General features: G+C 49.7%; 1 protein-coding gene and 2 non-coding genes across 3 annotated transcripts; all 3 read left to right on the forward strand.

Moving 5' to 3' along the window:
• Positions 1-639: 639 nt before the first annotated feature.
• On the forward strand, positions 640-7,912 carry ARL5C (ADP ribosylation factor like GTPase 5C). The gene is made up of 6 exons (XM_003786429.2): positions 640-780; positions 1,333-1,393; positions 2,532-2,679; positions 3,751-3,834; positions 4,361-4,512; positions 7,139-7,912. Exons 1-6 carry the CDS (start codon positions 735-737, stop codon positions 7,185-7,187), a joined length of 540 nt encoding a protein of 179 aa, XP_003786477.1. The 5' UTR covers positions 640-734; the 3' UTR covers positions 7,188-7,912.
• A 999-nt stretch (positions 7,913-8,911) lies between these two features.
• On the forward strand, positions 8,912-8,983 carry TRNAC-GCA. The gene has a single exon. It is a non-coding gene; the product is annotated as a tRNA-Cys (tRNA).
• Positions 8,984-9,876: 893 nt separating this feature from the next.
• Positions 9,877-9,948, forward strand: TRNAC-GCA. Its single transcript has one exon. It is a non-coding gene; the product is annotated as a tRNA-Cys (tRNA).
• The last annotated feature ends 1,798 nt before the right edge of the window (positions 9,949-11,746 follow it).

Below are 11,746 nucleotides of genomic sequence, written 5' to 3' on the forward strand. Positions count from 1 at the left end.
AGCTCCAGTGTGTGTGGCTGTTTGAGCTACAGGCACGGAACCTTAAATACACACACACACACACACGTATATATATTTATTATTTTTTTATTTTTTTGAGACAGAGTCTCACTATGTCGCCCTCAGTAGAGTGCTGTAGCATCACAGCTCACAGCAACCTCAAACTTTTGGGCTTAAGTGATTCTTTTGCCTCAGCCTCCCAAGTAGTTGGGACTACAAGGTATCTGCCAACCGGCTAGTTTTTTCCCTTTTTATCAGGCTGCTCTCCAACTCCTGAGCTCAAGAAATCCGCCTGCCTCGGCCTCCCAGAGTGCTGGGATTACAGGCATAAATCACCACAACGGGCCTAGTTTTGCTTCGGCAGGAAGAGAGGGAGCTGGGGTCTGCTTTTCATCATTGTGTTTAACCTTCCATGATTTACGGTCAGGGAGCAGTCCACCCAGGGAACTCTTTGGAGTTTCCACAGGGCCGGGGGAGGGTGAAGAGTCTAGACTTCATTTTCCTTGCACCTCCAGGGTCCTGGACAGGCAGGCAGCTTGCAATCACCGGGGTGTTCATAGCACCCGCGAGGGGCCAGCGTCCCAGGGGATTCCCGCTGGTGACGCGTGGGGCTTCCCCAGACATCCTAGTCTTAGCCTGCCCGGTCCTCCCCAGGTGGTGGGGCTCCAACCGCCGGGACCCACTCTCGCTCCAGAGGCGTCTAAGTCCTTCACTTGCACTGCCTGGGACGTGACATGGGACAGCTGATTGCCAAGTTGATGAGCATCTTTGGTAATCAGGGTAAGGGACGTGTAGGGCAGCCAAACAACTGCTTTGATCCTACTCTGTTCTAGGGCTTTCCTGACCCGGAGTCAGAGGCGCTGGAGGACCTCTGCTCCGCGGTCTCTTTCTCCCGTACCACAGCGTCCCTGCTGCTCCTCCTGGGTCGATGCACCTCAGGCCAGTTTCCTTTCTCCCCTCTATACCGCGCCGGAGGCTGGGGTGGGGGCGGCCGCGGGTTTCCTGCGATTGTGACTTTGCGCTCAACTCTTTCCCCGGGTTCTTTGTTTTGGCAAGCCCAGAGCGCTCTGGACCTTTCAGACAATCGATTTTCTAGAAACGCGAAGTGAGGTGGGGTCAAGTAGGGGCTCAACTCTCTTTTCCACTGTCCCGGAGTGGCACAGATGTCCGCGCAGGGTGGGAAGCAGAAGTGGTATGTCAGCTAGAGTCCCCCAGCCGGCAGGGAAGCATTTGTCTCCCTCTGGGGAGGCCAGGGAAGCGAGGGGTGGGGGGAGTGCAGTCCCTTGGCCAACGGGTTTGGTCCTGATTCTGCCTTTCCGCCGATGCCTCCAGAGCACAAGGTTATCATCGTGGGACTGGACAACGCAGGGAAGACTACCATTCTTTACCAGCTGTAAGTGACCCTCGGTGGGGACAGGAGAGGACTGGTCCTTCCACCAGACTGACAGGCATTTGGACCAATAACTGAAGCGTCTCCTTGGGTCCCCGTAGCTGGGAGGGATGATGGGGGAACGCTGGTGTGACTTTCGTGGCTTAGTGGCCTCTTGGCCTGGCATTTGAATCCTGCCAGGTATAGACAACCCCATATCTTGTTGCCTCTTGGCCTCTACCCTGTGTCCCTGCCAGGCCCTGTTACAGCCCTGACAGGTGTCTCTGTTTTCCTGTCTCCGGGTGCTGCACTCCCTCAGGTGCAGGTCCCTCTGTTGTCAGCCCTGCACCCTCTGCCTGTTAACTTTCTTCCCCTTCTTCAAAGCCAAGGGGACTGAGCTCCTGCCAGCTCCTGGTCTCAGGGAGCCTGGTACACATGGAGGGTCCTGGGTAAACACCCATTGCAGCTTCCCGCATACTCGTTCTCTGGATGGCCTCTCTCCCATTTTGGAGCCTTCAATGTACTTTACATAGGACAGGATTTTTCCTGAAAAAGTAATATCTGTAAAATTTTAAAAAACTAGAAAAGAAACTTCAAACAGAGGAACACAGTGAAAAGTAAGTTTTCTTCTTACCTCGAACTTCCAGTTTTCCTCCTGTTGTAACTTCTTGGTAACCTTTCAGGAGCATTATTTACATATACAAACATGTGTGTTCTCCCCATCTCTTCATATAAAGCACTTTTCTGATGTCCCTCACTGTGTCTGTCTCATCTCTCTAACTCCTTGCTAGTAGAAGTGTGGTCCATGGACCAGCAGCATGAATATCTTCTGGGGAGACCTTGTCAGAAATACAAAACCCCAGGCCTCAGCCCAGACCCATAGTGTCAGAATCTGCATTCTGACAAGACTTCCAGCCGATTCAATTCTATATTAAAGTTTGAAAAAATGGTGATAAGAAGTCTCCCCTCTCTGGGGTCCAAGCAGGGTAGGGCTTGATCTCACTCCCACCTTCATTTCCCTGTGCCACATATGGCCTGGCCCCTAGCAGATGCTCAGTCAATCTGGGCTGAGATTCAGCCTGCCTTGGGAAGTAGAGGGGTGGGAGGCCAGAGTTGGGAATGGACTGAGCTGAGCTCTTGGTGCCCTCTTCTACCTCTCCAGCCTGATGAATGAGGTGGTCCATACATGTCCCACTATTGGTAGCAATGTGGAGGAGATCATTCTTCGGAAGACCCACTTCATCATGTGGGATATAGGAGGCCAGGAGGCTCTGCGCTCTGCCTGGAACATGTACTACTCCAACACTGAGGTGAGGAGGGCACCAGGGCTAGAGAGTTCCCAAGGCAGCTGTGTGATATCAACCAGTCAACCTCTCTGAACCTCAGTTTCCCGTCTGTGAAATGAAGATCATTACCAGAGATCATAATAATGATCTCCATGGGTTGTTGTGAAAATTATGAAAAAATAAAAAATAGCTAATGTATATGTGTTGAATACTTAACAGTGCAGTGTCTGTTAAAATTTTTGAATACCACTGGGTGTGATGGCTCACGCCTGTAATCTTAGCACTCTGGGAGGCTGAGGCAGGCAGAAGGATCCTTTGAGCTCAGGAGTTGGAGACCAGCCTGAGCAAGAATGAGACCCTGTCTCTACTAAAAGTAGAAAAACTAGCCAGGCATTGTGGGGGGCACCTGTAGTTCTATCTACTTGGGAGGCTGAGGCCAGAGGAGCTCTTGAGCCCAATAGTTTGAGATTGCTAAGAGCTATGATGATGCTATAGCACTCTACCCTGGAGTGACAGAGTGAGGGTCTATCTCCAAATAAATAAATAAATAAATAGGGCCGTGCCTGTGGCTCAGTGAGTAGGGCACCGGCCCAATATACTGAGGGTGGTGGGTTCAAACCCGGTCCTGGCCAAACTGCAACAAAAAAATAGCCAGGCATTGTGGCGGGTGCCTGTAGTCCCAACTACTCAGGAGGCTGACGCAAGAGAATCACCTAAGTCCAAGAGCTGGAGGTTGCTGTGAGCTGTGACACCATAGCACTCTACCGAGGGCAACAAAGTGAGAGTCTGTCTTAAAAAAAATTATAATAGCACCAATTCCACAGAGTTGTGGTAAGGCCTTATGGAATCAGAAATAACCCAGTGCCTCACACAGCCCCTGGTACACACTCACACGCACACATGTGTGTCGTGTACTTCCCATGTCCAGATAGAAAAGGCAACTAAAATGGGACTAGAGTGGTGAGATCTTCACATTGTAGTTTTTCATTTGGGGCTGACATCCAGGCAGTACAGAGGCCAGCGTGGGAGCATAGTGGGCAGGAAATACGTTCACCAAAGAGAAAGCCACCACTCATGGCCCCTCTCTGCTGCCAGTTCATCATCCTTGTGATTGACAGCACGGACCGGGATCGATTGCTAACCACTCGAGAAGAGCTGTATAAGATGTTGGCCCATGAGGTAACTCCTGCTGCTGGGAGAGGGGCGGTGATATGGTGTGCCCTGAGACTAATTATTGAGCCTCTCTGAGCTTCATTCCTGATGACCCAGTCTCTGACAGCCTCCTACCCAGTAGCATGGGGAGGACTAGTTTATCCCTGATAAAGGGTGCCAATGCCTTCAGTGGAATTAATCACAGGAGCCAGAATTGCTGGTTCAAGTTCTGACTCCATTTCTCATTCATTGTGGGAGCCTGGACAGTTACTTCACCCCTCTAATCTTTTCCCCAGCTATAACGTGGGGAGATTCATCGATTCTACCTCATGGGATTGTTGTAAGGATTACATCAGCCGGTTGGGAGGCATTCCATGAGCTGTGAGTGGCATTTGATGTGGTGGCTACCATTGGAGACCCCAACTTTGCCTTACCTGGGCATTGGCTTCTTTTGCAGGGACAGCTGGGGAGGCAACTGGGGAGGACTCATTGACTAATGGGAAGAGAGGCAGGGCCTGACCAGCTGACTGGAGCTGTGCTCCTCTATCCACAGGCTCTGCGAGAAGCTTCAGTCCTGATCTTTGCCAACAAGCAAGACAGGAAGGACTCCATGAGTACTGGGGAGATCTCCCGATTACTTACTCTCAGTGCCATCAAAGACCACCCATGGCATATACAAGGGTGCTGTGCTCTTACTGGGGAAGGGTAAGTGGCTGCCCCACCTAAACCTCCAGGACCCGGCCCAACCAATGGATGATTGCCCATCAATACCCTTCTCCTGACTTTCTCCTGTCAGAATCTGGCTCACAGTGGGCTCCTGGACTAGTCAGTTGAGCACCTCCCCACAGTTGAGATGCTGTGGGTTAAGTGGAGAGTGAGAAAGTGTCCCTGCTCTCAAGGGGCTTATCCTAGTGGAGAGAGAGGTAACCCTCCACCTAGACACAATACTTTTAGGTACTGAGAATTGGTAAGAAGAAAGTTAAATTGGATTACAATGATAGAGGGGGCAGGGCAGGGATGGGCTCTTCCAGGAGGTAACTTTTAAGCTAAGATCTAATGAAGAGGAGACAGCCATGGGAAGACCCAAAGAACAACTCTCTCTTTGAGTTTTCTTATCTATAAGATAAGTCTTCTTCCTAGTGTTTCTGTGGAGAATAAATAACACCATTCATCTAACAAATTTTTTATTTTTTTTGGTGGGGAGGGAGACAGAGTCTTACTTTGTTCCTCAGCCTGGAGGGTAGTATAGTGGTGTCATCATAGCCCACAGCAACCTCAAACCCCTAGGCTCAAGTGAACCTTGTGCTTTAACCTCGTGAGTGGGACTGCAGGCCTCTGCCACCCTGCCTGGCTAATTTTTCTATTTTTTGTAGAGATGGGGTCTCGCTCTTGCTCAGGCTGGTCTTGAACTCCTAAGCTCAAATAATCCTCCCACCTCAGCCTACAAGAGTACTAAGATTACAGGTGTGAGCCAACTGTGCCCAGCCAACCTAACAGATTTTTACTGAGCACCTACTTTGTGCCAGATTTTGTTCTGGGGCTTGGAAAAACAAAAATCCCTGCTCTTGGCTTGACGCCTATAGCTCAAGCAGCTAAGGCACCAGCCACTACACCAGAGCTGGCAGGTTCAAATCCAGCCTAGGCCTGCCAAACAACAATGACAACTACAACCAAAAAATAGCTGGGTGTTGTGGCGAGCACCTGTGGTTCTGCTACGGGAGGCTGAGGCAAGAGATTTGCTTAAGCCCAGGAGTTAGAAGTAGCTGTGAGCTGTGATGCTACAGTACTCTACCCAGGGTGACAGCTTGAGGCTCTGTCTCAAAAAGAAAAAAAAAAAAATCCCTCATGGAGCTTAGTTTCCAATGGGGGGAGACAGACAATAAGTCAGAAAAATATATAGTAAGTTAAAAAGTGATAAATGCTAAGGGTGAAAAAAGAATGAGGAAGAGAGATCGCAAGTATGTGGAGGGAGTGCTGCAATTTTAGAAAAGGCTTCTAGCCAGGGGGCTGCTGGGAAGGTAGCTGTTGAGCGAACACCTGAAGGATGGATGTAAAAGAGCCCAGCCATATACCATAGAAAAGGTCTTGTAGGGTGGCACCTGTGGCTCAAGGAGTAGGGCGCCAGCCCCATATACTGGAGGTGGTGGGTTCAAACCTGGCCCTGGTCAAAAAATGCAAAAAAAAGAAAAGGTCTTGTATCAGGCCTGGAAAATTCCTTTTCCTTTTCTCTCTCAAGTGGAATAGTGGCAGGGTGGACACTCAAATCCCTTAGGAAGAAGGAGAGAATTTTGGCAAGTCAGCCCAAGGTACTACACATTTCTGGCAGAGTCTTTGTTCCCCTTGGCTCAGGAGGCCACCTTCCCCAACCCACAGTCAGTTTAATTCAACCAGCATTTCGTAATGCTAAGGATGGTAGATCTCCAGGCTTCTGTCTTGGGGAAGCCCTCCTTGACTCTTACACCTCCAGAGGCCTCTGTACATCTCCTTCCTATCCTTTATCACTGTATGTAGTCATAGAATTGTTTGACCATTTGTTTACTATCCATCTCCTCTGCTAGCCTGTCAGCCACCAAAGGTGTGTCTACTTTTTTACTAGTAACCCTTGCCCTAGCACAGTACCTGATATGTAAAAGGCACTTGTGTCACTTTGTCTTTGTTTTTTTTTTGAGACAGAGCCTCAAGCTGTTGCCTGGGTAGGGGTAGAGTTATGTAGCATCACAGCTCACAGCAACCTCCAATTCTTGGGCTTAAGCGATTCTCTTGCCTCAGTGTCCCAAGTAGCTGGGACTGCAGGCTCCCTCCACGATGCCCAACTTTTTTTTTTTTGAGACAGAGCCTCAAGCTGTCGCCCTGGGTAGAGTACTGTGGCATCACACCTCACAGCAACCTCCAATTCCTGGGCTGAAGGGATTCTCCTGCCTCAGCCTCCCAAGTAGCTGGGGCTACAGGTGCCCGCCACAACGCCTTTGGTCGCAGCCGTCATTGCTGTTTGGCGGGTCCGGGCTGGATTCGAACCCAACCAGCTCAGGTGTATGTGGCTGGCGCCTTAGCCAGTTGAGCCATAGGCACCGAGTCGCCAACTATTTTTTGATTATAGTTGTCATTGTTGTTTGGCAGACGGGGGCTGGATTTGAACCCCCCAACTCTGGTATATGTAGATGGCGCCTTAGCTGCTTGAGCTACAGGCCCCGAGCCCACTCTGTCTTTGTTGACTGAATGATTGGCTATAACTTTGGTACACCCTTCGCTCTTTCTTCCAGGCAGGGGCTAGGGGCTTGAAGGACCATCCTTTTGGGATATACTGATCCTTCCTATTCCTCCCTCCCTGCAGGCTGCCTGCTGGTCTCCAGTGGATGCAATCTCGGGTCACAGCTAACTGATGTCCCAGCCTGAGGCCAACCAGAAACATTGGGGTTGGTTAACACGGGTGGGAAACCCAAGTGGCTATTTATTACTTTTTTATGATTCTCTGGTGGGAGCAGGGACAGATATGGATAATGAGATTGCCATCGCCTGCCCAACCCCTCCCTGAGGACTAGGACTGTACACCTTGCATGGTTGCAGGCAGGACAGTAGAAAATCTTTACTCCATGGCTGCTGTAAGTGCCTCTCCCAGAGGTACTAGGGAAACTATTAGATGTGGTAGAGCCTCTTCCTCTCCTCTGCCCTAAGCCCTCTGCAGGAAAATGTATGTTTGTGTGTGTGGGCACAGTAAGAAACCCCTGGAATTGCTCCTTATTTCCTCTCCCTCCCCCCAGCATTCTGGCCCATTAGCTATTTTTGTCTGATACTCTGTGGGCAAAGGACATCCTAGGGGGCAGAAATGGGTGGGCTCAGGAGCAGGAGGGCTCAGTCAAACAATGGAAGGGGAGAAGGAAGAGGATAGGATGTCCCAGATGGAGACCTCCATTGGACACTGGACACCAAGGGGTCTCATTCCTTCCTCGCCTTCCTGTTCCCTCAGAGATGCTGACTCTGACCACAGTTTTTGGATTTTAACCCTCTCCATGGTACCCTTTCACTTCCAGTGTCTTGCCAATGTGACTCCCATTCTTCCCAACTATCCCAAGATCTTATAAGGTCTGCTTATTTTGTCTTTTTGTAAAAACTGAAAAATATATATTGTAATAGAATTTTTATAAAGGTATAATAAAAATCACTGAAAACTGCTCACCTCTGATTTCTGCCTGCCCATTCTCCCTGTTCCTCAAACTGGCTTTTTGTTTTATTTAATAAAATATTATTAAAAATTTATTATGCATTATTATTATTATTTTAGAGACAGAGTCTCACTTTGTCGCCCTCGGTAGAGTACTGTGGCGTCCCAGCTCACAGCAACCTCCAACTCCTGGGCTTAGGCGATTCTTTTGCCTCAGCCTCCGGAGTAGCTGGGACTACAGGCGTCCGGTCCGCCACAACGCCCAGCTATTTTTTTGTTGCAGTTTGGCCGGGCCGGGCTTCAACCCGCCACCCTCTGTACATGCGGCCGGCTCCCTACCCACTGAGCCACTGGCGCCGCCCCTGTATTTTATTTTTTATTACTTTTTTTTGTTGTTGCAAAGAAATGGCGTGGAAAGCTGCCTCAAGGGCCCATCTGGCCAGGAGACTGGCTTCTTGGTTCTGGTTGTAGGGCACTGGTACCTAGCCAGGGGGGAGCAGGAGCTCTTGGTTCTGCCTTGGCCTAGGGGAGGGAGAGGTTTGATAATGAGTCAAGGTAAAAAAAGGAGGGACCTTCGGGGTAGGAAAAGCCCGGGAGTCCTATCTATAGAAGTAGAGACAGGAGGGAGACTCATGCTGCCCATCGTATACAGGAAGCAGGGCTGTTACCCTAAAACACCTGGGATGGTCCTGCGAACAGGGAGACTCTTCTTTCCCCAAACCAGGCAATGGACACTTGGGGGAAAGTCTGAGCGCGAGATCTTAATCATGGAGTTTTTGTGAGGTAGGACTGTGGGGAAAGAACTCAGAAGTTTAGTTATCCTCATCTTGTTCTTTCTATTGGTCTGTCCCAAGCAGCATACAAACCAAAACTGTAAAAGAAAGGTGGATAATACCATATCCTTATTCTCCTTAAATTTATTCTAATGAGACAAAAAGTCGTGAAGGGGGTATAGCTCAGTGGTAGAGCATTTGACTGCAGATCAAGAGGTCCCCGGTTCAAATCCGGGTGCCCCCTCTCTAAATGTGATCTTTCATATTTTGGTAGTTCTCTAGTCAACAGAAGAGTATGGATCCTCGGGCCCGGCCACCATTTTTCTTTTGCCGGCGGTAAAGATGGAATCCTGGGCTCTGCGAGTGGCCTGTCCTGTATGTATGTCCAAGGTTTGAATGCAGTGCAAATGAGAGCGTGGAGCTCCGGGCTGGCCTATGTAGGACGGTGCAAATGGCCCTCTCCTGTAACAATAGGGCCAAGGCAGGCACACCCCCCAAGTCGGCCTGGCCAAAGGCCACCACGGCTCTTCCAGGGGAGAGGGAGGCTGAGTTTCTAAGGGCAGTGGGGAAGAAAGCTCTGTAGAAGCCGCGCGAACATATGCGCGAGAGAAAGAGGCACCCAGAAGCAGTAAGGGGGCTCCAACAGGGAAGGAGAGTGGCATTCCAGCCCAGATGAACAACCCCGAAGTGAAGGATCTGAAAGCCTCTCCAGAGACCTTCCTTTCCACACAATCAGATTACCTTTTCTTTTTACACCATCAGAAATCTTAGTTCAGAACTTCAGGAAACAACTGCTTCCAAGTGAGTAATCTAGGATTTATACAGAGGATGCAAAAAAATTGTATACACGTTTAAGCAAACTGTATTAAAATTGTAATACTCAGTATATACCAGTAACACTTGTTATCGTCTATATTATATATTGTATCTCTTGTAATTGCAGAAGTCAAACGTGACTTGATACAATTTTAATAGTTTTTTTATTTCTTACAATTTGTGTATATTATTTTGGCTCCCTCTGTATTATTTCCACCTAAAAAACGCCGAACTCCACTTCTTCCGTCTCTTTAAAGTTTTGCCAGGGCGCCTGCGCAGGAGTTACAATAAGAAACCATCTGAGAGGCAGTGACCAGCAGAGGGGGTATAGCTCAGTGGTAGAGCATTTGACTGCAGATCAAGAGGTCCCCGGTTCAAATCCGGGTGCCCCCTCCTATATGTTTTTTCAAAGTTCTTAAATGAATTACTTGAAATCTGTTTGTTTTCTCCCACTTGCGTTAACATGCCTTTCACCATCTCCACCATTTTCTTTCTGTGTAGACGAAGGGTGGTTAGAAAATGCAAAGAACTAGAGAATTCTAGATCAGCCCCTTTCAAAATGGGGTCCTGGGACCAGTACTATCTTCTTGGTACGTATTAGAAATGTTTCTCCAGCCACATCCTAGACCCACTGCGTTAGAAATTTAGGGCCGGAGTCCACAAATCTGTTTTGATAAGCCTTCTTTAATCTGCTTCTAATGTACACTTAAGTTCTAGAGGCTTACATTAAATTTTTTTTTGCATATCATTTGCTTTTATTGCCAAGTTTTTGTTTCAGTCCGAGCTCTTACAGGAGATTTTACAGTACAGACCACGGGTACCCCAGATGAAGAAATGTACTAAGATACCGGGGCAGGAGCTGGAATTCTGTCCTAGGACTTCTCACCTTAATCTCAGGCAAGGTAAGGAGGTGGGAGATAACCTGGGCAGACCAGAAAAAGTGAGGGAAATAGTAAAACACCCGAGTTGTGGCTTGTCACGTGGCCACATGAGGGCAGCAAGAAGCTGCAGCTGGAAGCTACAGGCTATCTCATCCTGTCTGAGTCAGCCAAGTTGGGATTTAAATTAGACCTCAGGAAGAACTTACAAATAGGCCCTGCTTTGTCCCATAGTAAGAGAATAGAGGGGTTAGTGTTGGAGGAGGTCGACTCTGGGACCCTGGGTTCTGAGGAAGAAAGACCTGGCATTCTAAACGATTAGAGAGCCGTTAGCTGTTTCCTTTCTTAGTTCCTCTTTCTGATCTCAGTGCCAGGGAACCCATCATTTCCAGCCCACACAGTGCTTTCTCCTGTCCCCACTCTTATCTCTCTTCTGGAGAATTTCCCCGTTGGTGCACAGCATTCACACTCTTCCTCTGGGCTGCTTTCCAGTTCCTAGGCCCCAGCTCCTAGAAGCCAGGGTACCCCTTTATCCCCGCTCCTACACCCAGCGTCCCAGCTCCTTGCTGTCACGCGAAATAGGTCAGGGAAGGGAAGTGGCACCTTAGTGTCCTGACCTGATTCCCTGCTGTCTATTAAATTTCCTAAATTGTGGGTATTTTTATTCTGTCCTGAAAGAAAAAAGATAATCTATCCCCAGAGCCTGTTGTAAGGTGTGGCAGGTGGAGTGAGCAGTTTCCTTGCTCCAGGGTTGGCTTTGAAGATTGGCTGGGTCTGGCCTTGAGCAGGCCTGGAGTCCCCAGAGAGAAGAATGGCCTCGGTTACCTTCTTGGGGTGGGGGGACGTCCAGGCTATTGCAGAGTAGGGGCGAGCCAGGACCCCTCCACTCCTATGACTGCTGGTGCTGGAACTGGGGAGTGGAGGGAGAAAGAAAGGAGGAGCCCTGGGATGTGGTGGAGAAGCTGGGGGTCTTTGCTGCAGGTGTAGATTCCAGGGGGTGGGGATGGGGATGGGGTAGGGGACAAAGCATTAGCAGCCCATAGAACTCTGAGAAAAACTCAGAAAGTCGCAGTGCCTGGAGGGGTGTGGGTGGGAATGGCTGGAGTCCATGGCCCAGTGAAGGGTCGCCTGTCCCTTCTGGGGTCCGGCCCCTCGGGCCTACTCTCTGCGGCTCTCCCGTGGGAGCAGAGGAGGGGAAGGGGCAGAGGGCTGCTGACGTTCTCAAGGCGTCCTCCCAGCCGGAGGGGCCGGTGCCCTGTCACCCTCCTCCGCCCCTCTCCTGGGAAGCGCCCTCCAGGGCCCCCGCGGCGCCG

Source organism: Otolemur garnettii, unplaced genomic scaffold (assembly GCF_000181295.1).
Source record: "Otolemur garnettii isolate 467f Iridium unplaced genomic scaffold, OtoGar3 scaffold00018, whole genome shotgun sequence".
Taxonomy (NCBI): Eukaryota; Metazoa; Chordata; class Mammalia; order Primates; family Galagidae; genus Otolemur; species Otolemur garnettii.